A 26,970-nucleotide genomic window follows, 5' to 3' on the forward strand; every position below is an offset into this window, starting at 1 on the left:
ACGCCGGCTCTGCCGGCTCTGCCGGCTCTGGCTGGTGCCCCGCAGTGGCCACCCCCTGCTCTCCCCTCGAGTTTGAGAAGACGGCTCTGGCGGGGCAGCTCGTTCCCGGCTGTGGCAGCCGGCCCACTCGCTCTCCTCCTGGCGGTGCGTTCAGCTTCTACAGACACTCGAGCCATTTGAGGGAACTTAACATGGAACTTGCCTCCTTGACTCATCCTTCAGCTGCTTTTATGAAAAGGGGGTGGTTTGCTGTGGACGGTGTTGTGTGTGGAAAACACCTCCTCCCTCCAGGTTGTCTCCACGCTGCTGCCCTGGCGTCTGCGGGGAGGGGCCTCCACGCTCCGGCCCCTCGTGGACGCGCAGGCAGGATGGCCGGTCCCTGTCCCTGGGAGCAGACGGTCATGGGTCCTAACTCAGGGCTTGTCCGGATAATCGCCACCTTCCTCCGAAGGGAGAACCAGGCTTCTGGTGTGGCTGCGTCCACGTCAGAGCTCACCTGCCTCCCGAGTGGTGCACACAGCTCCGTCTGCTTGTGGACAAGCGGGAGCCGGTGTCCTCCCCGTCACGAGTTGTCATCCTGGGCGATGGCCGCTGCCGCTCTCAGGGGCGTGGATGGGACCCAGACCCTCCCTCCACCTCAGGGTCCCCAACAGCTGATGGACCTCCTTCCAATGGGACTCGCTTGCCTGGTTTTCCCTTCCTTTCCTGCTTCAGAGTGAACCGAGGAAGGGGCGACGTGGTCGAACGAGAACCAGGCCGTCCCCACGGGGCCCGTCTGGTGCTGAGTGGGCGGTCTCGGCACCGGCCTCTCTGCCCCGGCTGCACGTCTGCGGCCACCTGTGTTAAGGCGTTGCGTGACGTGGTGCAGACCTGTCTCAGTGGCACAGTTTTCCCGGGAAACGTGGGTCCCAAGGGCGTGTGTTCAGTGGACTCCGGGGTCCGTCCCCCGTTCTCCCCGGCTCTGCGGGGGCGGGGCTGACACGGAGGAGGGTGCCGCGCGGGGGGTGCCTGGCGCCGATCCGATCCACTCACGTCCTGCGGTGACCACTGCAGGTCTGTTCTCACCGCATCGGCGACCCTGGGGCACCATTCATCCTGGTTTTGGTTTTTAAAGACACCTTTTGAAAAAAAGGAAGCGGAAAGAAATAAGCGGAAAGAAGGAAAGAAGCAAGCCAGGGGGCAGGATGGAGAAGGAAGAACATGGTTAACGGAGTATTTAGTCAGTTTCTTCTCTGATGAATTTTCTTTGCTTTCATTTGGAATGAGACCGATTTCACATGCAAGTAACTTGCATTACAAGGGAGGCACACCCAGCGCTTCGGTCAATTAGAGCAGAAGGACGTGAGAACAAACGAAAGCTTGTTCGGTAGCTTTGTCCTGGGGCAAACATCTCTCTGGCGGGTGTCCCTCAGTGTTGTCTGGGGGGGAGGTGACGGGCCGTGTCCCCGGTGGAGGACAGTGACTCTGATGCTGAGCCCCCTGCCGTTTCCTTGGCCGTGAGTGGCTGCGGTGTCCGGAGCCCTGACCTTGGACCCTGGACCGTGCCATCCCCGCGCCGGTGCAGGCCTGCGTCCTGCAGCCGCGGGTGGACGGGCACCCGCGTGGGCGGGGCTGGGGGCGGGGTCCTCTCCACCGCCTTCAGACTCGGTTCCCTTTCTTTCTTCAGTGGAAATGACACGTCGCGTTTCAGCCTCTGGGACCCCGAGTCGTGGAATCGCTCCCGTGGTTGCTGTTATTCGGAAATGTCTGGCTGAGCGGAAGCCTGACCTTCAGTCCTGGCGCTGCGACCTTGGTGTTTCAGGTTTGAATACAGGCCGCTGTGTGAGCAAATCCGTAGCTGGGTGGTGGGCGACTTGGGTCGGTGGGGAGGGTGGCGGCGTGGACCCAGCGGCGTCGGGGGCGCCGGCCCCGGTCGCTCGTCCTGCCCGCCTTGGGCGCCTGCGGCACGGGAGGCGGGGGTGACCGCCTGCCTCGTTGCCAGGGCTGCGTTTGCTGCCACCGCCACCCTGTCCGGTCGGCCTCGATTCTGATTCCGAGCCTCTGTTGTGTTCTCCTGTTGACTCGGTCCGAACGCCGAGGGTCCTCAGCACTCGGGGTGGTGATGTCCCTGATCGAACACGTCACAGGCTCTCACTGGGAGCTCACACCGAATTCCCGCCTCCCTGGCACAGTCTTCCCTTTACTGCCTAACAGTTTTCTTTCCGTTTGCTTCATTCGTGAGGCTTTCAGGGGGTAACACCCCCAAAGGGCGGTGTGTTCTCCCACAGAGAGAGCCGGTCCTGGAGACATTGTGTGACTGGCTCCGTCCCAGAGCTGGGGGGTGGGGGGCACGGCAGGGACACACCGAGCAGCCCCGGTGTGAGCCGGGAAGCAGGGTGAGCCGAACACCTGTAACCACGGCACAGACCAGCCCTTGTCCGTCTCCAGGCGTCTCCGTGAGGGAGTCGGGCATCCGTCTCCCCCTGTCTGTCCGTCACCCGAGAGCCCGCAGGGCCGCGTGGGTCCAGAAACTGGTCTCCCCTGCCCCACAGGCTGGCAAGGCCTGCGGCTCCGTCTCTGTGTGGTACAGCAGGGACAGGTGGGGACGGCATTTTCGGCACATTTAGGGCCGACCCACCGACCTCCTGCAGCATCTGAATGGCGTTCGCTGTGGAGGAAGGAGAGTGGCGGAGTTTCCTAGTGGACACCGGTCCGGGGGTCCTGGATCTTAAACTCCTCGATGGCCTCTCCAAATCTTGGGGGGGATTTGGATTGTTGGCATGACCCCCAATTTCTCTGCCCTCTAGTGCTCAGGACCCCACCCCTTGGGGCCTCACTGCCCCCCGGACACTGTGCCTCAGCTCCGGTCCGACTCCCTGGGGGACTGCCCCACAGAGTCCCCGGGGGCCAGTGTGTCTCCTGCCCGGCCGGCACCCGCCGGGCTGTCAAATGGTTCCTGGACAGCTGCCCGTGGATGTGTTTGAACTGCATGTGGGTGTGTTTGAGCATGTGCGTGAGCATGTGCGTGTGACATGTATGTGTGTGAGCATGAGCATGTGTGTGCACGAATCATCCCCCCTTCCGCCCATTTCTTCTTGGCCCCGAGCATCTCCCGGAGGTGCTGCCTCTCTGCCTCTGGGAAGCACAGGGTGTCCGGTCCCAGGGGAGGCCGGGCTGGGTGAGGGGTGACTGCGGGGTGCTGGGCTCCCCCAGGGGCAGGCGGTGAGGGAGGGGCCGCCTCCCAGTGCCCGGGGCCACTCAGCAGCCTGGGGACATTCCTCCGGAACCCAGGCGGCCGGGCTTTCCGAGCAGCTTCGGTGGCAGGAGGGCATTGAAGGCAGCCGATCCTGGCGCAGTGTAGGCAGGTTGCTAGGCAACCACGGTGCGGGGCGGCTGGTAGTAGCATCTGCGACAGATGCGGCAGCCGGAACAGACCCGACCCAAGAGCTGGGAGGCAGCTGGCTCGGTCCCCAAACCCCACGGGGCTTCGGGGCGCGGGCAGCAGGACGTCCGGCTGGGAATCAATTTCCCGGCGGGATAAGCGGCACACGATGCCCTGTCTCCCACTCAGGAGTCTCCCTGTCTCTCGGAGCCGCACAGTCTCGGGGCCCACGGGGCAGGTCGTGGTGGCCCCTGGAGGGGACAGCCGGACTTGGCCGGTGTCCCTCCCAGCCCTCAGCCACCGAGCACTCAGGCTTGGAGGGCCGGCACCGTGGCCCCCGAGCCCTGTTACTGTGGCAGGGGGCTCGGGCAGAAGTGAGTGTGAGCGTGTCGGGTGGTGAACTCCAGTGTGGGGCACCTTTGTTCTTGATGGGATTCACTTGTTGTGAGTGTGCACAATTCAGTTTGGGGAGTGGCCGTGCTCAACACCAGGTCGTACGCTTCTGAGAACTGGAGGCCGCTCCCTGGCCCAGGTGTGGCTGCGGCCACACACCTGTGTAGCTCCCTCAGGCTGTCACCCACCCGGACGGATGGACAGCCAGTCTCCTTCCCTGAAATCAAGGCGCCGGTGGGTCCAGCCAGAGACGCCGCTGCTGTGTGACAGGTGGGACCCTCCGTGACCGTCTACTTTGTTTGCATTCATTTAGTGTCATTAGTACTGAGAATTGACACATTAACTTCCTTTTTGATTCAGGAGGTGAGATAAATATGGTCCTGCAGAATCACATCAACCCTCTTGTGCCTCAAAATTTTAAACAAGCCCATGTGTCTGTGTGATACCATCTCAACTTTTCAGGGTCCTCATGCAGGGATGTTCATTGACTTTAGAGAGAGAGTAAGTGGGGAGAGAGGAAGAGAGACAGACAGACATCCATCAACCGGGTGATCCTGTGGGTGCCCTGGGCAGGGAGCCAACCTGCCATCTTTGGTGCGTGGGACAGCGATCCATCCCGCGGAGCTGCCCAGCCAAGGGCTGCGGTACTTTTAACACAGAAGTTCGGTTCCAGTTTCTGTGTTGATATACTTGCACAGATCGGTAATGTTTTTATGAAATTAGTGTAATTTTCTTTACTCCACAGTAAAAATACTTGTGTGTCTATAACACACCCTTAAATGTGTTCCCAGTGGCAGCAAGAATACAATAAAAAGCACCCCACATACATGACCAGTTGTGTGGGACCAGCAGGGCCTTCCCGCCCCTGGAGAGATGGACGCTGGTCTGAGCCAATGCGGCGACAGCGTCTGGGGTTTGGTGCCAGCCAATCGGAGCGAGCCCTTCGTTGGCGTGTGCTCACGGGCCTGCAGATGCCCTTACCCATGGCTGCTGAGTGTTCGCCTCACGTTTTCGTCCCGTGCACAACGCCGAGTAAATAAATCACAACAGAAATGCTCTCTGCAACACAAATTTTCTTTTTTCCCAAGCTAATGAGGATGCAGATCATAATTTATTTTTTATGAAACCAGAAAGGTTCTCTTTTACTGGAGCAGAATTTAGACTCAGTGACCCGGCCGGGCACCGGAATACATGTGCCCACGCAGCCCGCATGCTGTGGCCAGGGGATGGACGCCGTCCACCCTCCGGAAAACTCCCTCCTGCCCTTCTAGGGCAGCCTCGGCCACCAGAGCAAACCGACTACTCGTTTCTGTCACCGTAGGTCACGCAGGTGTCACGTAAGGCCGTGTGTGGGCAGCATGTGAGGCACCGTCCTGTCCACAGGCGTCGGTACCAGAACGAGCAGGCGCTTGGTCTCGTCATTCAGTCTGTGAGTGTGCAGGACCCTTGAACCCACGGTGTGAAGGGGAGACGGCCTGGGCTGCAGGGACGGGACGGTGGCCTCCAAGGCCAGTGTGGCCGGAGCCCGTGCCCTGCCCGCCACGGACGACGTCAGGATCTTCCCTGCACTCCCGGCACACGCTTCGCTGTTCCCTGTACGCGAGGCATTGGCTGACGCGCATGTTTTCAGTGAGCGTCAGTCCTGCGGGGTAATTGAGGCGGACGGTGAGAAGGGCGGTTCATGTGCCACTTCCTCCCAGCCTGGGGGACAGGGGCCTGCGCACCGCGGCCGAGAGTCGCTCCCTCACGGGTGGATGGACCTTCAGCACAAGAGGATTTCTGCCCCAAGTTCTCGGTGTTCGGTGTTCGAGGTGCAGCGGTGAGTGAGCCGCTTTGTCCACACACGCAGCCTCTCTGCTGGGGTCGGACCACACCCGCATCCCCCGTGTGTCCCCAGCAGGGGGCGGAGCAGTGACCACCGTGTCCGGCCTCCCTGTTCGGGGACCCGTGTGAGAGGACACATCACATTCATCGCCTGCGGTCCCCGGCTCTTTGTGGCTACATGAAACCGGGTCTTCCTCCCGTGCACATCAGGCCCCGCCACACCTGGATTCAGAACCAGTTTCGGGGCCCGAACGGAGTCACATTGCCAGTGAGGCAGAGCTGAGTTTGGCGGCCCCGGTTCCCCTGGCTCTGTGACCGCTGCCCGGCAGGTCGGGCCCCTGGCACGGACGCTCTTGGTGGCGACGGCCCATGAAAACGTGAGCTTTTACTGGATTCGAACGGGCACAGAGAAAACGATGGGGCTGTGGCAGTTCCGTGACGGCCCGACTGGGACAGCTGGGTGGCAGCGGCCAGCCCGTCCTCGTGGCGTGTGGCGCGTGGGGAGGGAGGGCCCAGGTGCTCCGTCTCCCTGGTGTGAGTTCACACGCGACCGCGTTACAGAGCCGCCACGGGGGCTGCAGGGTCAGAGACGGCAGGGCAGTGAGCGTCGCTGGAGGGGCCCACGGGGGTCGGGGCCGTGGGACGGGTGCCCGGGGCTGTCAGGGGCTGCGTGCAGACTCGGTGGCCCAGCTCTGCTCTGAGACCCTCCTGGGCGACCGTCCCCTGCAGGTCTCGGTGCAGCGTCCTGTCTGTCCTTCTGCCACCAGGCAGCCCGGCTGCGGGCCGCCCCTCGCCCCCAGGCTCCGTGCCGGTGCAGCCTCCTTCCTCAAGGACGGCCACTCGCAGCTGCTCGAGATGATTCATGGTGTTTCTGTCCCCACCGGACGCTTATTCATCATCGCCCCCTCCGCCGGCCACCGGCTCCTGGGGGACAGCGTGGCTGGGACAGTCTGACGGTCCTCTGCTCCGCCTTGCCGAGTCCTTTACCGCCCCCTCCCACAGCTGTGAGCGCCCAGAGCTCCCGCCTCCTGGACACGCGAGTGGCCGTGCCGGGCCGGATGCGCCTCGGGGAGGCGAACAGTCCGTGACCTTCGGATCTGCGGCCTCTCTGAAGACACGTGAACTCGGGGCCGGGCGGGCGAGGACTGACGGGAGCAGCGGTTATTTTTGTAGCCCGTGTCCGGGCTTGGAAGGACCAAGGCTTCAGGGCGACTTGGACCTGCCGCTGTTGATTTATTTTTCTGCTCACGCTGCTTATTTCTGCCCTTGAAGGGCGGGTCGGCTGTGGGCTCCGAGCAGCGAATCGGTGCTCCACGGCGGTGCCTTCCCCCTGCCCTCCTCCTAGAGCAGCGACCGAGAGCCAGGGCGCGCCTCTGCCTCGGGGCCTGGGGCGAGGCGAGGACCAGCAGCCGCCAGGGCTGCTCCTCAAGGCACACACATCCCCCCTCCCCACCTGCACCCCGGAAGGCCCTCCTCCCTCCCTCCCTCCCTCCCCCCATGGCCCTGCTGCCTCCTGGGAGGGGTGGGGTCAGAGTCCCAGCCCCGCCCGTCCAGGGTCGGGGCGTGTTTCCTCCCGCAGGGCTCCAGAGGAGGGAGAGGATGGTTGCTGATGTGACTTCTTGTTGTGGACCACTCTGCCTGCTTCTGGAATTGTACCTTGACCCCTTGTGGCTAAGGGCGAGGGACGACCTCTGGAGTGCCAGCCGCAGGAGACAAAGTTTGTCTCTGGTAGCAAACGCTGACTCAGTTTCCTCTTTCTACCCCCAAAGCTTGGTCGGAAGTCAATGAAGGGTAAGACCCCTCACAGCCGGGGGCAACCTAAGCCAGACTCCATCACTTGGGAGGACTTCCTGGAAGGACTGGGGGGGCGGCAACAAAGAGGGATCAATGGACCCTCGCCCCCGGCTTTGACATAGCCCGAGTCCCCATGTTCTCTGGAAGAAGCGCTTCCTGGCTCTCATCCCCTTAAGCCTGAATACCTGATGGGGAGGGGTGCAGCTCCTTGCCTGGCCAGAGTGTGTCCTGGGGGAAAATCTGGCATCACAAAGACTTTCTGATAAACCTGTGAAATCTGCTCTGCTCAGTGCTTTTATTCATACGTTAAGGGTTCGAGCAGGAAACCCTAAAACTCTGTTCCTGACAGACTCTGACCATACTAAGCCCTCAGATTTCTTTGAAATGTTACCTACTGTTTGATCCTTGCCGCCCTGTGTTCCTGTGTATGGCAACCCAATAAAGGCCCCGGAGGCGGGGGCTCGAGGCCTTTGTCTCCCCCGAGAAACTGGCCACCAGCCCACGGCCTTTTCCCTCGGGGAAAATGGTCACTTCTCCTCCCCAAGCAGATCACATCGTGTCTCTGTCATACTTACTCTCATCCATGGCACAGGGGGGACTTGTGAAGAAAGTCGCCCCCACAACTTCTAGTCTTAGACGGTCGGTGCATTTTTCAAGCTGAGACTCTATTGTCACAGCTGCGTCGGATTCAGAGCAAAACTGAGGGGAGGGCACAGAGATTTCCCACGTGTGCCCCTCCCCTCAGCCACAGCCTCCCCCGCACCAGTGTCCCCACCAGGTAGGACACTTGTCACAACCGACGAACCTGCACTGACGTGTCAGCATCACCAGAGTCTGCAGGTGACGTCCCGGTCACTCTGGGTGTTGTACACTCTGCGGACAAGTGCACAGTGACATGTGTCTGTCATCACAGCATCTCACAGAGCAGGTTCACGGCCTGGAACCCTCTGGGCTCCCCTGTCCACCCCCCCAACCTCTGCAACCCCTGATCTGTCACTGTCCCCACAGTCTCCCCTTTTCCAGGAGTCACAGGCTTGGAGTCACACAGCATGTGGCCTTTTCAGACTGGCTCCTTCACTCAGTCAAGTGCATGTCCGGTTCCCCCACGTCTCTTCCCGGCTCGAAAGCTCATCTGTTCTCAGTGCTGACACTGTCCCACTGTCTGGAGGGACCGCAGTTTGTCTGTCACCCACTGACGGGTGTCCTGGTTGGTTCTGAGCGGTGGCCGTTCTGGGGGAAGCTGCGGTGCACACCTGTGCAGGTTTTGTGCTTCCGATTCCTTAGAGTCAATATCAGACAGTGTGGTTGCTGATGGAGGCTGAGAGCAGGGTTGGTTTTGTGAGAAACCTCAAACTGTCCCCGGGGTGGCCGTCCCGCTGCGTCCCACGGCCGCTCCGCGCCCTCCCAGCCCCCGGCGTGTGTTGCGTTTCTGATTCTTGGTGCTGTGTCCCTGGGAGTTGAGGTTGTCCAGCCACTTGGTTCCAGGGCACTGGGTCCCTGTGAGTGGCCAGGGCTCTGGGCTGGCCCGCACGGGTCCTGGTTCGTCCTCTAGTGAGGAGCAGGAGGAGAGGCACCTCCCTCCTGTGTCACCGAAAGGGCCCCCAGTGCTCTCTGCACCTCACACACCCTCCGTGCGTTCACAGTGACTGACGGGGAGGGAGGGGAACCAGAACCAACACAGAGGAGCCTGGGACAGAGCCGATGGGGACGGAGTGGAAGGGTGGAAAACTGCTGGCAGGCCTGGAGGGGCCGAGTCCAGGAGAAAACGCTTGGACTTGGGTCTGTGGAGAGTGAATGTCGCTAAGCTTTTCAGAGGAGGGGCCGTCAGACGTGCAAACTTTGTTTTGGGGGACGTCTGCCCCCTCTCCTGCTGACTCGGTCCTCAGGCTTGCTTCAAAGGAAAGGCTTTGAGGGGATGGGTCAGGAATACAGGGCGGCTCCTCCTCCTCCTGTTCCACAGGAGGCCCTCCAACCAGCGGCGTTTACTCATATCTGAGTTGGTCCAAAACCATGCAGAAGCCTGGAGCGTAGTTAACATGCATGTTGCATGTTAAACATCACAGGGGCAGAGTTACAGCGATGATCCGCAGTCTCCAGGCTCCAGGGCCTGTGTGACACCCTGAGGCCGACCCCGGGCAGCCCGGCTGTTTTCCCCACAAATGAAACGGGTTGGACTGTGTGTACAATAGCTATGAGAACACACAAATTCGAAAGAACTTTGTTCCAGTGACGGGTCTCGTAGGAGGTGGAGGCCGGTCTCCTCCGGGCACTGTCACCCTGTCAGAGGAAGAAAGGACAGAGCTCCAGCTGCGCCAGCTCTGAGCGGGGAGGGCGCCAGGAAGAGCGCTCTGTCTCTGAAGGCGGAGCGCAACGCACCCGCCGTCCTTACCGGCTGAGACCCGGGGCGTGACGAGGTGTGTCCGGATTCTACTGCTGACAGCACCTCCTTTCTGGTTTTTCACACCATTCCCTCCTGTAACGGAGATTTGTTTCATGTCTGTGTGGTTTGTACCAGTTTTCTGTGCCCCGGAGCCCTGGCCACGAAGAGATGAAGCATGAGATCCCTGCACCGGGCGCTTTGCAGGGTAGTTTAGAGGCCGACGTATCAAACACACTATGGCCTGAGTTACACAAAAGTGCGCCATCATGGAGGGCTGCCTGGAGGGGGTGACTTAGATCTGGGTTTCTAGGGACAGTTGGCTGCACCTGGTGTCCCACCTGATGGCATTTTCCTTAAGGAACTTTCTTATACCTTTATTTTTCCAGCACCATTTGGTCAAGACTTACCTTCATCCTGTAACTGGAGATTTGCTTGGTTTAGGGCACCTAAAATCACAGCATTCGGGAAGAATGACCACACGCACGACACTGACTCTTTTCTCCCAGCGTTTTCCTGTCTGTTAATTTACTGACCTCCTCGTCTGCAACCAACGTGAACTCTGAGTGTTCTCCAGAGCGGTGGTCACCATTCCCTGTTAGGTGCATCCCTTATCGGTGCATCATCTCCTAGGACAGAGAGACTGTCCATCAAACGCCCTCACTCACTGGCGAGGGCAGCTCGGGAAACGACGGAGTATGTGGCACCTCGGAACAAGGCGCCCCCCGCACAGGCGGCGCGCAGTGAGCCCACGAGACTGAGTGAATACATTTGCTGCTCTTGCTACTATCAAGACTTTCTAATTAGCCTTGGATTACAAATAATATTCTCTCGTGAATCGCAAACCATCTGCTACTGTTGCTGCTGCCCACTTGTCGCTCAGGCTCACAGAAATCCTCAAAAAAGCAAAGCGGAGTAAAACCTGCAGCCACGCAGGACGCAGCCAGTGCCACCGCCGGGGGAAGGACCCGAGGCTCTGGGAACACGCGGCGAAGGGTGGAGGGAGGGGAGCCATTGGTCATCACGGTGCAGGAAGGAGAAGGAAAATCACACCATCTACTGGGAATTCAGATAAAGAATTTGTGGGGGGACAGAGAAGTTCAAGTTCAAGGAACCGTCGTCCTCTGAGGTGGAGCCCCTGGCAGGATGACAGCGTGGGCACTAGCCTGTGGACAGCCCGTGTCCTGTCACCTGGAGACCGTGCTTCTGGTGACGGTGCCCCATCACCTGCCGCGTGGCTGTGTCCCGCAGGCCCGTCTCCGTGATTTGCGCCTTACGTACGAGGCATCCCCTCCGCTTTCTCTCTTTCTAAAGAGTCTGTGGGATTGTGGCCGTCCTGGGGGGCTGATGTGGGCACAGCCACCCCGGACCGGGGGGCAGGTGTTCTGGGGAACCGTCTGGGTCCCCGATGCCGTGCAGGGGCCACCAACCACCGTGTCTCCGCCTCCAGAGAGACGTGTCTCGTGAATCTGTTCTGATGGTTGTGGAGCCACCAATACGTTAAAAAAAATTCCTCCCTAAATGGCACCTTGTCACCCGATGGTCCCCACTCATGAGTGGACCAAGTAGTCCTCTCTTCCCCGGACCGAGCTCCCGCTGCCCTGAATGGGGCATAAAATGAATGGTTGGAGCGCACAGTAGGGACGTAATTGGGGCGAATTCCGTTCTGTCCTCATTGAAGGACTCCACCCCCGAGGTGAGCAGGGGCCCCGTCAGCACCGGCTCTGAGAATCGATTTCTGGTGAAAAGGACGAGTTTAACCAGCGACTCTGCCTGCAGGGGGGGAGGGGGGAGACGAGGCCTTGAGCACTTGGGGAGGGTGACCCTCCTCCTTCCTCCACAAGATGACCCACGTTTGACCTGTTTGGAGAAAAGGGCACCACACGGGAGGGGCTGCTGGAGCAGAAGTGGCCGGAACTGCTGGGCTGTTTCTCCTTCCGTGTGTGTGCCGGGGAGGAGAAATGCAACGTAAAACTGAGTTTGCAGACTGTCTCCCTGAGGGGCTGACAACGTTACAGGTGTGAGTCACTGAAAACCCCTGGGGCTCCGGCCAGGGCTTCGGCACGGACGCGGTTCCCTGGGAGCTGCAGGGGAAGGACTCTCATCCTTCTGCAGCTCCAGCCCCAGCACAGCCGCCCTCAGTGGTCCTTGCAGCCGATTCGCCGGACTGTCTGGATTCCCCAGGGGTGCGAGGACAGGGAATGTCCCCTCAGAAGTCCAGGAGAAGCAGGGGCCGGACGGCAGGGACACCTTGTGGAGCCCCAGCTGCCAGACTCGCGCCGTGTGCAGCGCGGGAGAGAGATAAGCAGCTGGAGGGACCGTCCTCACCACCAGAAACACTTGGGGCGTCTCCTCCACCTCGTGGCCTTGCTCCTTGGCTTCGGCTTCTCCTTTTTTTCTGTGTCCCCAAAACACGGACCCCCAGGCAGGCAGGTCTGAGCCAGCCAGGAACCGCAGCGGTGCTTTCAGGGCTGGAGGAGCAGGAGCCAGTGCGAGAGGCGGGTGTGACCGGCAGGACGATGAAGATGCTCACGGCCTCAGGGAAATGGCAAAGAAAATGACAGGAGATAAAAACAAGTTCCTCTTCCCTCTGCATTCACCGCACACCCGCCCAGCCATCACGCTGGGGCAGGAAGACGGAGCAGAAAGGTGAGCCGGGCGCCGTCCGTCCCGAGAGACCCTGCAGCCCTGCATGCGAGTGGCGGGGCACAGCCTCGAGCAGGCCTTCCCGGCCGCTCCCAGCACCCAGGGCAGAGCCGGCTCCGAGGGCGGAACCGAGCGGAGAAACAGCTACTGAACCGCAACCACTCGCACACAGGCTCCTTTCTAAAGGCCTTGCCCGTTCTGGGCTTTATTTTACATTTTACCCTCCCAACAACTCTGTGTATGTATAGAGCAGAAATTAATGAAACAGGGAATATAAAAATATCAGTGAAATCAAAACCTGATTTAAAAAAAATCAACCAGATTGTCAAGCCTTTTGCTCACTTGATAAAGGGGAGAACAGAGCGGATTTAACTCACAAACATTCAGAAGGAAAGAAGAGCTGGCCTTCGACTCTCAGAGCTGTGAGGAGGATTATACTGAGCACTGAGGCTGAATGAGGGACTCTCCCAGCTCAACAACAAACATGACAACTTATTCAAAAGTGCACGAAGGACTTTAGCAGACATTTTTCCGAAGAAGCTGCAAAATGCCCAGCGAGCACGTGGGGAGAAGTTCTCTGTCGTGGGGCATCTGGGGGACGCAAGACCAAGCCCTGTGAGCTGGCTCTTCCCGTCTCCGGGACGACTGTTTAAAAACGAGGAACCGAAAGGCCCAGGAACTGACGGGTGTTGCTAACGACCTGGAGAAGTTAAAATCCCCCTACATTTCCATTTGTAATGGAAGACGGTTTAGTCGTGATGGGAAACACTTTGTCCACACACAGACACACACAATCAAAGTACCGCATGACCCAGAAATTCCACCCCTGCATCTAAACCCGTAAGAACTAAAGGTACGAACAGCCTGTGTGTTCACGGCCAGATACACGAACAAACACACTTTGCCCCACACACACGTACAAGGGACTGTTTCCAGCTGTGATGCGGATGAAGAGGTGACACATGCTGCCGAGTGAAGAAGTCGGGCACAGGAGGTGGCACCTTGCGTGATGTCACTTACACAACATTTCCAGAACTGGTAGGTCCATGGATGTGAGGATGTTCCCGTGACGAAGGGGCCAGGGAGTTGGGGGCAGCGGCCCAGCAGCAGGGGCTTCCTCTGGGCGTGACAGAATGTTCCGGAACCAGACAGAGGTGGCGGTTGCACGGCACTGAGTGTGCTCAGGCCTCTGGATTTGCACTTTAAAATGGTTACCTTTACACGGTGCGAACTTCACCTCAATGTTAAAGAAAAGAAAGTACCGCAGGGATTGTGGTGGACAATGGTAAGCCAGTAGGTTAGGCAACTTAGCTGACAGACAAATTCCCGGACGGACAAGCCTGCCAAAACCGACTTAAGAAATAGCAGTTCGAGCAGATGTGTAAGAAGGAAAGACGGTACGTTGACGAGAAGGAACTACCCACAGAGGCCGCTGTGGTCCCGTTGCCCCCGTGGTGAATTCTCCCAAACACTAGAGAAGACAGATACCAGCCCCTCCCATATCAATTCTCCCGAAGTCGGACGGGGAGGGAGCCGCCCGCCCTCCACTGACCCAGGGCTGCTCTGGTCGCAGCCCCGTGGCCCTGATGTCACAGGAAGGCGAAGCGCTGACCGGGGTCCCTTAGGATCGTGGCCCCAAAGCCCCTCCACGCAGCCCGAGGGAGCTGGATCCCGACACCCAGTCAGTGGGGGTCCCCAAGGAATGCGAGGCCAGCCTGACCTTGGAAAGCGGACTCAGGCAGCGAGCTCCCTTAGTGGGACAAAAGGACGGAAAGGGCGGGAGCAGCTCGGCGGGTGCAGAAAAAGGATGTGACCAAGTTCAATGCCCTCCTAGTAAGAACACTCAACACACTAGGAACAGAGGGGACCCAGACCCTCGACTTGCTAATGGCCTCTGGACGACCCCGGGGGGGCGGGGCCCAGGCCGTGGCTCGTCCTTGGTCTACTCCGCACTGACCGGAGGTTCCAGCCCAGCCCTTGGGCAAGAAGAGAAAGCAAGACTGCAGCTACTTTCAGGCAACACGAAACTGTATGGAAAATCCTAAGGCATCCACTAGACATGCTTAGAAAGAATGACTGAGTTCGGCAAGTTCACAGGATATAAAATCAATGCACAAAAATGAATTGCATCTAACTACACTTCCAACGAACAATCTGGAAAGAAAACAGTCACTGGAGGAATACAGAAATGCGTGCTCTGAAAACCGTAACACTCCGTGGAAGAAAATGAGAGAATACTGAGCGACAGGGACACGGCCCCATGTTTGCGGGCAGGGTGGCTGCACTCCCGGGGTGATCGTGGGGAGAACGGACCCCGGTCGAGTCCGGGCTGTCTTCCTTCTCGGAAATCGACCTGTGGAGGCCCGGGGCACTCGGGCCGTCCCCACGGCCTTGAAGCAGAAGAGTTGCTGTCATTTTAACTTTTCAGAGTGAGGGTGCCTCTGATTTAAACTTGCCAAAGGAAACCCTGTGTAAATGTCAAGAAAGTCATCAATTCTGGATGTGTCCTGACAGCCTGAGTTTCCTCAAAGTTTGGTGCTGCTGAGACGGAAGACGTGACCCTCACGCCCAGGCGCACGGAACACACAGCTGTCACGCTCGCACACGCGGGCCGTCTGGTGGGTGCTCCCGCAGCCTCAGGGACAACCCGCGTCACGCAGGAACATTATCTCCATTTTACAGATTTCCTTGTGGTGGGGCGATCTCGGGGGCCGGGGTCTGCAGGGAAAGACAGGCGGCAAAGCCTTGCTTTGATTGACATTTCAGCATAATTTGGTAAAACGGGATTTAATTTGTTTGTAGATAAGCTTACCTAACGGGACCCTCACAGGAACAGAAATCCCCTAGCTTACACAAACAACAGAAATTAATTAACGCGGAAGCACTAATTAGTTTATCCAGTTGGCTGGCGGAGCTCCGGGTCTGGAGGGACCGAGCCAGGGCTGGGGGTGTGGGAGAGTTGGGCAGGGGTGGGGTTCAGGGGGAGGGGCTGTGAGCTATCGCAGAGCCTCCTCGGCCACCTGGGACCTAGAGAGGAACCAACTGGAGCAGAAGAGAAAACGCCGAAACCCAGGGTCCCCAGGCAGGTGACATCTGTAGGACAGGCGGCAGCTACGCTCCGATTTCATCTGCTCCTTGTAAGACGCTCCCTCTCTCCGGAAGCCAGGCTTCCCCTCAAGCCGCCCAGGCTCGGTCCCTCTGAGTGGCCAGGGCCCTCCCTCCTGAGGGACGGGGTCTTCCCGGCCCGGGAATGGTTACTTTTCTAGGAAATGGAAGGAGCAGCATAGCTCCATCTCCCGCCCGGTTTCCCCTCCGCACTCTGCGTGTCGGGTGAGCGAGTCTGGCGTGGAAGGAGCTGCAGCCCCTCCACGGCAGGGTGTTCGCTGCAGAGCCCCCTGCTGCTTGGCTGACCAGTTAAGACGCCTCGTATCTGCACCAGGGGCCCCTCGCCTCTGTGAGCAGCTCGCAGGTGGGGCCACATCTGGACCACCATGCACAGATGGACACTAGCTTTGGGGACCTTCCATGACACCAGCCCCGTCGGACTCCGTCCCTGCCCCCCAGCACTGACTTCACCCCACACACCCCGTCAAGTCGCCCCCAAGGGGCCTGTCCCAGTCCTGCCGGCTCTTTGCCTCCTGCTCCATCAGCCTTTCTGCGCTGGGAGCCGCTCCCCGGCCGGAAGTCGCCTTCCTCTTCTCCTAGTCCCGCCCCAAGGGTGGAGCCAGCCCGTGTTGGAAGTCCGGTGGCCTCGGTGGCCTCGGACTGCCTGGCAGCGCGAACCAGGCTCAGAGAGAGTTCCACGCTATGTTCTCCCAGTGACACGTTTCAGGGTCGTATTACACGCGTGTTCCATGCCAAGCGTGCGCAGGGATTTGGTGAAGGTGCCAGTCCCACTGCCTCCGGGAACTGTCTTTGCACCAAACGGCTGCGTTTGTGTGACGCTCCCCCGGGACTCAGGGAGCCCTGCGCATTGCGGGTGGAGACCCCACCGTGGGAAGGGCGGCCGTCGGAGTCGTGGGGACCCCGAGGTGGAGAGGGAGCCCGGGGAGGCCTGTGGCGCCAGCGCTTGCTCCGGAGACAGGCTCTGAGAGGCCAGGTCGGGAGTGCGGGGTGAAGGCCTTGACAGTGAGGCCAGAGGCACCGGCACCAGGGTCCCAACCAGGGCTGCATGTCGGGTTCTGGGACCGTACCCGGCAGCAGCTCGGACCATCTTCTTGAGGGGACGACTCTGGCCACCGGCCAGGGGCGCCCACCAGTCAGAACCTTAACACCTGCACCGGAGCCGTGGGCACCCGGGGTTCCGTGCTCCGGAAGTTGCCACTTCTGCTCAGAGTCCTCCTCCTGCCCCGCGTGCACCTGCTGGGAGGGGCTGCAGACCCTCTGCCTCTCCAGGGGTTTGCGGCTCCTCCCGGGAGGTCGGTGGCGACAGACCCTTCAGAGAAAGGCACCGTCAGGTTGTGGGACGCAGTGACCGGTCATCACCTCGTGCGCTGGACTCATAACCACAGGATGCCACTCTCTTTCATACCACCTCACGGGAGCTAATTTTTTAAAGGACGAGGCCCAGGTGTGTTACTAGTTGAATCTGCAACGGTGTTTGCTGGAGACTCTCGTCCCGGCGGAGTGAGCGCCTCTGTTTCTGATTGACCTTTGACCCCGGGGTTGGAAGCTGCCGAGGTCCTCGGTGTTCGTGCTGTGTTACCGTGCTGTCAGTGACTTTGAACTTGCTGGACAGTGTGGAACATGTAACTTGTCACAGAGCTTGAACCTCCTGGGAAAGGTTTGTCCTTGTGGGTCCATTTGGATGCAAATTCGGGTTAAGAGTCAGGCAAGTGATGAAAAGGCACAGATTCTGATTCCCGGTCCTGAGGGTGGGAACAGCCTGGGGCAGGGTCTCCGTGGGGGGGAGGCAGGGGCTGCGGGGGAGATGGGGCTGCGAGGGAGATGGGGCTGCCGGTTAGACCCAGTCTCCTGCGGGCACAGCCTCAACTCCCGGCCTCGCCCTGGTGTCCGGCAGGCCCGACGAGGCACCTCCTTGCTGCACTGGGAGGGTTTGGGTCTCGGCTCTGTTCCGTCAACACCAAAGAGCTGAGTCGGGGCCTTGGGCCCTGGTGTCACCGTGCCCTGGTATCGCCGTGCCACCTCAGGTCTCTGCCGTGGGGGTCGGGACTCCCGATCGCACGAGGCTGCCTGGGCTCCCTCACGCCGGACCCCGGGGGCTGATGGGAGCACACAGGCCACACTGAGCAGCCGCCCCCTCCCCTGTGGGACCAGTGGAGGCGGCCCTGAGCCCGAGGTCTCCTCGGGTGCCGGGTTCCCTCAGGAGGGCCCCGGTCTCTGCGTCTCAGTTCGACCACCGTGGGTTTCGTGACCGTAGCTCTCGCTGGGAGCCTGGCCGGCCGCTCCTCTGGGACAAGGAGGAGCCTGCAGTTTCTGGTAGAAGAAGTGTGGTGGCCTTGGAGCCCCGTCTGCTGTGGAGTTTCAGTTTCCACCGTCCATGCAGGTCCCTGGGCGGGTCCCGGGGTCCGCCGCCCCCGGGCAGGTGGCAGGGTCAGACCCCACACTTGTGTCTTCTGCGCCGCGGCCCCTCCCACAGGAGCATCCCTGTGCCCCCTGCAGCCAGATGCATCGGGGGAGGGGCTTTATCTTCAGTGAAGGTGACAGGCAGGACCCTGCGAACCCCAGAGTGGGCCCACCCTCCAACTACAGACCCGCAGGCGGGGTGTGCATTTCAGGCCCCTCAGCCCTGGTCTCTCCCCACCCCGCACGAGACCCCCTGCCGGAGGGATGACCGACACACTGCTGCTCCACAGACACCAGCGTGGGCCCCGAATATTGTCCCCAAAACCTCAGCTCCTTTCACAGAGTTCAGTTTCCTCGAGGTGTCCCCAGGGTAAGTCCCTGCCTCACCTGGCCTGTGTTCCAGCCAGATTCTCCACCTTTACTCGGGCCTGTCCCTGTCTCGGGGTGTCTTCACCCCGTGTTTTTACGAAAGCCCTGCTGTCCTCCGAGACTCCGCCCAGGTGACCTGTCTCCCGAGTGCCCTTGTGTGTGTTCGAGGCTTAGGAGGCGTCGTGGAAGGCGGGCCGGCTGTGACCTGGCTTCTCGAATGCCCTGTCCCCCCGCTCTCCCTGCCGATGTCCTCGTCTCCTTTGCCGAGCTGAGGGGGTGGGTCACTTACCCTAAGTGGCTCAGGAAGAGAGGAGTGGCTGACTGTGTCTCCCCAGCGGCCAGGCTGAGTTCTGCCCGGGAAGAGTTCGGGCTGCAACACTACGCCTGAGTCTGCCGTGTGCGCGGCGCCGTTTCTGTCCAGAGTGTGGTGCCGCGACCCCGACGCGCTCGGCCTGCTCTGCGGGCCCAATGCCAGGTCGGCCGCTGGTTGAGGACTCGGGCGACGCAGGCTGGTTTCTGTGTCTTTCCTGAAACGCGAAGTTATGCTTTTGCTAATTATCATTTGTGCTCAAAAGAAAACACAACAAACGTTGAAATTGATCAAATAGACCGCTTTGATTTCAGCAAAGAAATTTGTCTGTTGAGCTCTATACAGGTATGATAATATATTCATGAGGGGAGACCCCCAAATCCCGGAACTTATTCATAAAAAAACTGTGTATTTATTCTTACATGTTTAAACTTAAGTCACCTTCAAAGTGCTCTCATTTGATGCAATCCACCCATAGAGACATTTTTCCACTGATCAGAAGAGTTTTTAAACTTGTAGATTTTTAGGCCTTTTTGTGCTTCTGCCATTGTTTTGTTTTGCCTCTTCCACATCCACAGAAACGTTTCCCTCTGGGGACTTTTTCATCAGCGGAAATACAGAAAAGTCTCTCAGGGTGTGATCAGGTGAACAGTGGGTGGGGCACGGGAGTCATGCGGTTTTTGGTCAGAAACTGCTGACCACTCAGCGTGGCTTGGGCAGGTGTGCTCATAAATCACCCGTCGTGAGCTGGGCAAAGGCGTTGAGTCTTAAAAAAACATTCACTGAAGCCGAACGCAGCCTCTCACAACAACACCAGCTGGTGCACTGATCCAGGGGGGCTCCCAGAACACTCACCCAGCGGGGGAGCCTGTCCCACAAGGGGCCTGTCCTCTAGGAGATCACTCTGTTTTGGGGGGGTGTCTCCTCCTTGTAGTGTGTGCCCTTGACAGGACAGACAGATCGTTATTTTAGGAAAGCGTAGTGTCAAAAACATTTGCCCTGGTAGTTTCCATAAATGAGCTCGGGCGTGAGGTGGGAACTGGCTTCGTGGCTGAGATGCTGTCACCACAGGCGAGCGGCGAGTCCCCTTTGAGCTGCATGCGCGGTGGCCGTGGAGTGTGTGCGGGACGCAGCGGAGCCCTCGAGTAACGCCTCTCTCTGTCTCTCTCCGCAGAGTCGCAGTGCACGCTGTGCGGGGAGCCGGAAGGTGAGTGGGGCCCCCGACCCTGCGGGGGCGGGGCACCGGGGCTCTGCACACGCGTGGGGGGTGACGGAGGGCGAGCGTCGTGCCTGGGGCAGAGCGCGGGCGCGAGGGAGTCTCTGACGGGCGGCTGGCCTCGCAGCCGAGCCGCGGCTCCTCTTGTTTTGTGTCCGAAGTTTCGCACACACTTCCTGGCTGTGAGAACATCAGCCGGGGGAGGGGCGGCTGCCGACGAGCCTGGGGGAGGCGACCTCACAGACCCGCCCTGCGGTCTGCGCAGAGGCTGCGCTGGTCGCCTGAAGCTGGGGTGCGTGGCCACCGCTGCCGCCGCCGTGACAGCGGGCCAGGATTCGAACGCAGCAGAAGCTCCTTTTGCCTGACACTGTGCGGGGGCAGCGCCTGAGTGTGAACGTGTGATTTGCGGACACGTCCCAGATAGCGAGAGCCGGTCCGGGTCCCCTCTGCAGTGACCTGGTGGCAAAGAACAAAGGAAAAGGCAGACTGGCTGGGACGCTGGGCGGCCTCGGGGAGTCGGGGCCGGCCGGCCCGCGTCTGCCTGCGCTGGGACCCGGCACGGCCGCCCACCGTGTGGGCGACGGCGAGAGGTGCGGCGGAGGCACTGGGCCTGCAGTTAATTTGGGGCTTCCTCCGGACACACTGTCCACCGCGGCGTGGTTCCTGGCAGCCGGTGGGAGCTTTCACCTTCTTTCAAGGTCATTCACAGAGCACAGGCGCGGCCTCGGTCAAGTCGTTACCTTGCATGTCAAAGCTTCGGCTTCACTGTGGATCAAAGCGCAGAATGCGGAGGCCCCTGGCGTTTCCACGACCCTCGGGGACGTGGAGACAGATCGTGTTCTCCAACTGCGCGGTGCCCGCTGCACCCGGTGACTCCGTCACTGTTCATCGTCACATCTTTCCACTGTCGCCACCGCTGCCGCACGGGGAACAGGCACGTCCTGCTCTGTCTGCCACTGAGGTCTCCTGTCGTCCCTGCACATGTCACACCCTCACACACGCAGTCACACACTGACACCCTCACACACACCCTCACACACACTCGCAGCCTCTGCTGAGTCCCTGGCACTGTGTCACTAGCGACGAGTGGCTGGTCTGCACCACGTGGTCCCTGTCTGCTCGTTTCTGTCCCCAGATGTGCTCTGGCTGTGGCCCGTGTGCAGCCTGGGCCTCAGCAACTTGCTGTCACGGCGGGTCTGGGCCGAGAGCCAGCACGGCTTGGCTGTGAGGGGACAGTGAGGCAGAGTCAGGGCTGGTGACTTGCTGGGGTCGGCGCTCCCGCGGGGTGCTGGCTGCTTTCCGAGGTCGTCACGGTAGCCAGGCAGACCCCAGGGGCCGCAGGCCGACCTCGACGGCCACTTGGCCTTTGCTACCTGGGGGTCTTCCTGCCCAAGCATCTCGGCCCGGGTCCGGAGCCTGTGGGCCCCCCCAGTGGGGACGACAGGCTGGGCTGCCCACCCCGGACGGTCTCAGGGCTGCTGCCCTGGCATCCGGCTCCGGTGTGACCTCCAAGTACTGTCCACCCGCCCCGAAGGTGTGCGGGAGCAGGGGGAGGAAGGAGGAAGCGCAGCTGTGGTCACCGGGGCAGACTCACTTGGAAACGTTTAGCAGGAGGCGGAATGGGCTCCGTCTCATCTCTGTGCGGAGGGTCCCTGGGGCTGTGTCCTCTCCAGCCAGGGCGGGTGACCCTGGGGGGGCCTCCCCGCCCTGGTCTCTGCAGTGACCCTCGTCCTCTGGGGCCGGCTCCGCGGTTCAGATCTGCGGGTGGCGTTGCTCCAGATCAGAGGAAGGGAGGCGGGATGGCAGGGCCTCAGCTGCACTGCACTTGGTGAAAAGCACGAGGCATGAATATTCATCCACTTCCAAATCGTTTAAGTGATTAGTCCAAGTGAGAGCTGGCTGGGCGCAGTGAGCGGAATCTGAAACCAGCGCTGGGTTTGTTGGTTCTCCAGCAGCTGCCTTCAGTTCGCTCCTCAGCACTATCCTGGGAGGGGATCGGAGCCGGGGACCTGGGCACAGGGTGTTCTCACACCCAGGAGGTTACTGTGTCTTCGTGGGCACACTTAGCTTCCCGCTCTTGTCAGGAGCTGTTCGCAGCCTCTCACTGATGAACCAGGGAAGAAGGACACACCTATCTGCATGTTAATGATTAGTTCTGGGCCAGAGCCGAGAGCCGGGTGCTGATGCAGATGGGGTAATTAGCGTCTGTAATGTCTGCCAGGCAGCAAGCCGAGGAACACAGTTTATGGGCTGCCAAAGACCTCGGATCCTGCTGCCGTGGGTCCCTGTGAACGGTGCAGCCTGTGGGCCAGAGAACTTGAACTTTTGGTTGTGTATGAAACGTAGATCACAGTTTCAAAATGCAGATTGTCTGCACTTTGCACGTAGCAAGGTTCCCGCAGTTTGGACGGCTGTCTCACGAGGCGCATTGTTTAATGGGACATTGTTACATTTGTCACATCTTTCTTCCTATTCAGAATACACAGACAGTTCGGCTCTGGATTTTGAAAGAGAGGCACAGGGAGGCGGAGGAGACTTAGCTAATCAGACTCATTCCCCAAAGGCACCAAGAGAGAGACGCTGGAGCAGTCTCACTGGACAAGCTCCAGGAAAGAAAAAAGTGTGAAACTCACTAAGAACAATCTCATTTGTTCAAACAACTCGCTGCCGTAACATAATAGCAGGACTGTGTCGGGTTGTGTCATTTTCCTGCTGCTTCCTGTTACTTCCAGATTCCTGGCAGTAACTGGATATTATGTGTCAAGAAGACGGCTCGGCCCTTTTATCTCGACATTGCAATCACCACGGAAGGTCTTGTTGATGGAACCCAGTGGTTTTATGTGGGAAAATAGCTTAAGAGGCTGTGATCCATTTGGAGCCGCGCTGACAGGCCTGCCGGGCACCTGCCGTACACCACGGCCACAGGGAAGACTGGCATTGGGGGGACAGCCGGCCTCAGTCCAGGGGTTCGCGTGCCCGCTGACCTGTCTGGGGTCTGATCTGCCCTCCTGGCTGGCTCTCTGGTGTGGGAGGGTGGATAGTGACCTCTGGCAGGGTGAGGACAACTTACTGTAAATCCATGACAATGTAATAAGAATGTCTCAGATCTGCCTTACTTAAGCAAATTAAAAATAGGAAATAAAACCAGCCATTAAGATACATATTGGGCACAAAGGGGTACGCTACAGAATGTTAGGGTGGGTTTTAGCAGGAAAGATTTTTCTGTGAAAGAGGCCTGAGGATTTTAGCCTCCAACGCAGAGGACCGTTTGTGGAGACGCGGGCGTGCACCGGGCTGCCTGTTCCTTGTAGAAATCCCAACGCAAAAGTACAGGGCAGATTTAAAAATAAAACTTTACAGTAAGAGATTTTCTTTCTACGTGTGCTTTAGTTTTATAACTGGGATCCTCCAGGAACACCAGGCGTGTGCCCGCTGGGGGCATCCTGGACGGAGGGTCGTGTGTCACTGCAAATGGCAACAAAGCCTCATTCCCTGCGCTGGGATCAGGAGGGAGGAAGCGGAGATGCCTCTCCCGTGTTTCGTAACATTATGGTCTTGATTTTTAAATGCAAGCACTGAAGGCTTTCCCCACGGAGGACCCCAGACAATGGGAAGTTTCCACACTCTGCGGTGCAGCGAGTGAGCACCTGAAGGCCTGCGTCCTCCGCTGGGAGGCGTGGGGACGCTGCTTTCGGGGAACCGAGCGGCCGCGGCTCAGACGCCAGCCTCTCCCCGCGCCTTCCAGCTCTGTCCCCGGAGGGCTGGAGAGGGGGTCCCGCTTTCCAATACAGCAGATTCCCCCCTCGTTTTGAGGTCGTACCTTTTTAATTGTACGTTTTGGATAAAAAATCGTCCTTTCTGATCACTATTTGGATGGTTAGTGGACTATAACAAGCATTGGTGAAGGAAAATGAAACTGAAGAATTCGGCTGACTTTTGGGAGGGAGCAGAAATCCGCTCCAGCCAGCTGTCCGCTGGACCCGAGGGTGTTTTTGTGGGCGTGAGAAAACGCCTTCTGGGGCGGGAGACGGAGCGCACTGGGGAGCTCCGATCCGAGGAGGGCTGAGCCGGTGGGCAGACACGGCCCGGCGCCCACCGCGAGCCCCTCAGACTGCTACGTGTCCGTGTCAAAGATCACTCGCCCTGCGCGCTCGCGAGGCTCCGTGGGCGGAGGAAGAGAGGGACGGCGCCCTGCGTCCCAGGAGCTAAGCACGAGTTTTCACCAGCAGAGAAGTGTGACTCCAGTGCCCCTGAGAGGCCAAGCCCAGAGGGGGGGGGGGGGGGGAGGAAGCGGGGTGCAGATGCCGGAATGGGCCCCGGAGGGGCACTGGTGTCACTGTGAGTCCCAGGTGAGAGAAGGGCTGGGAGACTCTGGCCCAGGAAAGGGTCCGGGAGCTTCTCCCCTTCCCTGGGTGCTGGTGGACCCAGAGTTACGAACAAGAGCCGCACGCCCGGGCGTGGAGGAGTGGCCTGCAGCCCCCGGGTGTCCCAGACGGAGCCTGCGGTGCAGCCCACGGGACAGCCGCCACGACGACTGTCCCAACCCGGAGCTGCGGCAGGGCCCAGGTCGCCGGTCACCCCACCGCACACGAACAAACGCACGATGAAATGTCACAGCCTCTGTGCAGGAACACCGAGCTGTAAACATTGGGCGTGTTTAAAATTACCGAACAGATTTCCAAAGGAAAAGGGCCGTCCTAAAGGACGTGCCGGTGAAAAACACAGGGAACGTCTAGAAACAAGAAGCAAGAAACTCAACCTTGGGGCCGTGACGCGGCTGGGGCGGGGCTGGGGCGGGGCCGACACGGGAAGGGGCGGGGAGAGAACGGGTCAGGGTCGCGGCCCAGAGCCGCCCGCCCACAACGAGAACCCCTGCGGAGACAGGGGCTCCCGGGCCTGGCAGCGGCTGGTCGGGACCTCAGTGAACAATGAAAGGGAGGGAAGAGAACGGGAGAGGCTTTACTCAAAGAAACGAAGCCTGAGATTTTCCCAGAACCGAACACGTTTCTTGGGCTTCTGACCTGAAGAGCTTCGATACCGGAACCACGTGGACACACAGGTACATCGTAGGACTGGAACTTCAGGGTGAGAGGGACGTAAGTCACTGTGAGTGTCTCAGAAGAGAACGTGCAGATTCCTTACGGTGCGACCGGTTCCAGGACGCTTCTCGTCGTCAAAGCTGATGCCCGTCACCTTGGAATAACATCTGACAGAGAGAAAATAACCAAGGCAGGGAGACGCGGCATGCGGAACTCTGGGGGGCGGATGCACAAACAGAAGAGGCTCGGGGAACAGCGTGCGGGGCAGAAGCGGCTCACGCATTGGACAGGTAATGAAAGTCACCATCGAACGATAAGAGGACAGTACTCCTAGAAGCCGAATCATCATCTATTTCACAATAGATTCAAAATATTGACGGGGGTGGGGAGGGATACAAGAGAGCGAGTGAAAGCTCTGGGGGCCCCGTGTCCGCGCTGCCGACCGAGCGAAGGGCTCGGAGGCTTCCCGGGGCCGACGTCGCCATGGGAACAGTGCCGCCACGGGCCGAGGGTCCTGCCCAGTTCACACAGGCTCATTTCCGCCCGGACTCTGGCCTTTCGTGCTTGGGGCTGAAGTGGCATCTCAGGAGGTGCTCACCCACCTGATCGGCCGTCACTGGAAATGTGCGCGGGGTCCCAGGCCCCTCTCGGCTCCAGGGGACCACGTTCTCGGGTGGGGGTGTGACGCCGTCTGTGTGGCCACACTCACCGTCTGCCCTGGTTCTGTCCTCTCCTTCCACAGAGTCCTCATCGTCGAGGGTCCTCGTCCTCCCTCCCTCCAAGTCTCCCACAGACTTGCCTTCCCCATGGTGTCAAGCCTCGTGCAGCGCGGGCCCCTCTGAACTGGTCCCCACGTCCCCACAGAAAGTGGGGAAAAGGGCGGCTGGGACCCCACGGCCCGGCGGAGCCTGTGTCCGCCCTGTCGGGCCTTCCGCTGGGCTTCCAGCACCGACCCCTGCCGGCCACCCCCGGGCCAGCTCAGGAACCAGGTCGTCTTGGCCGTTGCTCTCCCCGTGTGCCTGAGCCCTCTGCATCTCCCGGCCCTGTATTCTCGACTCAGGGGCATCAAGCCGAGCACCTGGCGCGTGGGCTGACCCCGCAAAGGTGCGTCTGTCAGCTGCACTGGGCCTCAGAGGCGAGGCCACACCCACAACAGGGCAGAACAGGGTGCCCTTGGGGACAGAGCACGTGTTCCACCTGCTGAGACTCAGTCACAGTTCTGCAGAGTGGCGGAAAACTCACAAACGAGCCCCGATTCGCAGCTTTCTGCTTTTTGAGACTGTCCAATAACGGAGACTCACACATTTGCCCGGCACCAAAGCAGTTGCCCCTCATTAATTTGCTCATGGGATAAATACGTATTTTTCTGGTCACTGAGGAATTTCAATGCCAGTACCAGGTGTCAGGTTTGGCAAAGTCCCGTCTGTTTTCTTGTTGCTCAGTGAGGCCCGTCGGCTGCGTGTTGGAGCGTGTTTGGGAGATGGACGTGAGGGAGGAGCTGTCAGCGAATGCCAGGGAGGGCGGTCCTGGGTCCTCCTGGTGACTCACAGAAAGCTCCTCCACAATGTGGAGAAAAGGAGCAGGGAGAGAAGTGGGACGTGAGGACGGAGCCTGACGTTTGTCCTCACAGTCCCCACTGTGAAAGCGGGAATTTTGTTTTCTTTTTCTTTAAGATTTTGTTTATTTTTAGAGAAAGGGGAAGGAGAAACATCAATGTGTGGTCGTCTCTCTCGCGCCCCCTACTGGGGACTGGCCGCAACCCAGGCATGTGCCCTGACTGGGAATCAAACCAGGGACCCTTTGGTTCACAGGCCCGTGCTCAATCCACTGAGCCACAGCAGCCAGGGCAGGAACTCCGGTTTCAGAGTGAACATCATCCGTGTGCTCTCCTGACAGGTGCACGAAGCCCCCCAGAGGGGTGTCGCTTGGCGGATCTGCAGAGGGGTCTGCACCCTGCAGAGAGCTCTGGCCTCCTCGTCGGCCCCGGGGACGCAGGAAAGTCGAGTGCTTCTGTCTCCTGAGAACGAAATGTCTGCGCGGGGGCAGATGGTCGCCACTTCCTACTTGTTTTCCCGTAACTTTCTAATCCCATATTTCAGGGACAAAGGCCTTGGG

General features: G+C 59.7%; 1 protein-coding gene across 1 annotated transcript in view; it reads left to right on the forward strand.

Annotated features, from left to right (window-relative positions):
* Positions 1-26,970, forward strand: part of DLGAP2 (DLG associated protein 2) — a 194,492-nt gene that overhangs the window by 88,562 nt on the left and 78,960 nt on the right. Inside the window, exon 4 of the mRNA XM_053655367.1 lies at positions 19,775-19,807. Coding sequence (XP_053511342.1) covers positions 19,775-19,807 — 33 coding nt within the window. The remainder of the gene's footprint in view (positions 1-19,774; positions 19,808-26,970) is intronic.

Source organism: Artibeus jamaicensis, unplaced genomic scaffold (assembly GCF_021234435.1).
Source record: "Artibeus jamaicensis isolate MK-2021 breed Jamaican fruit bat unplaced genomic scaffold, CSHL_Jam_final contig_958, whole genome shotgun sequence".
Classification (NCBI taxonomy): Eukaryota; Metazoa; Chordata; class Mammalia; order Chiroptera; family Phyllostomidae; genus Artibeus; species Artibeus jamaicensis.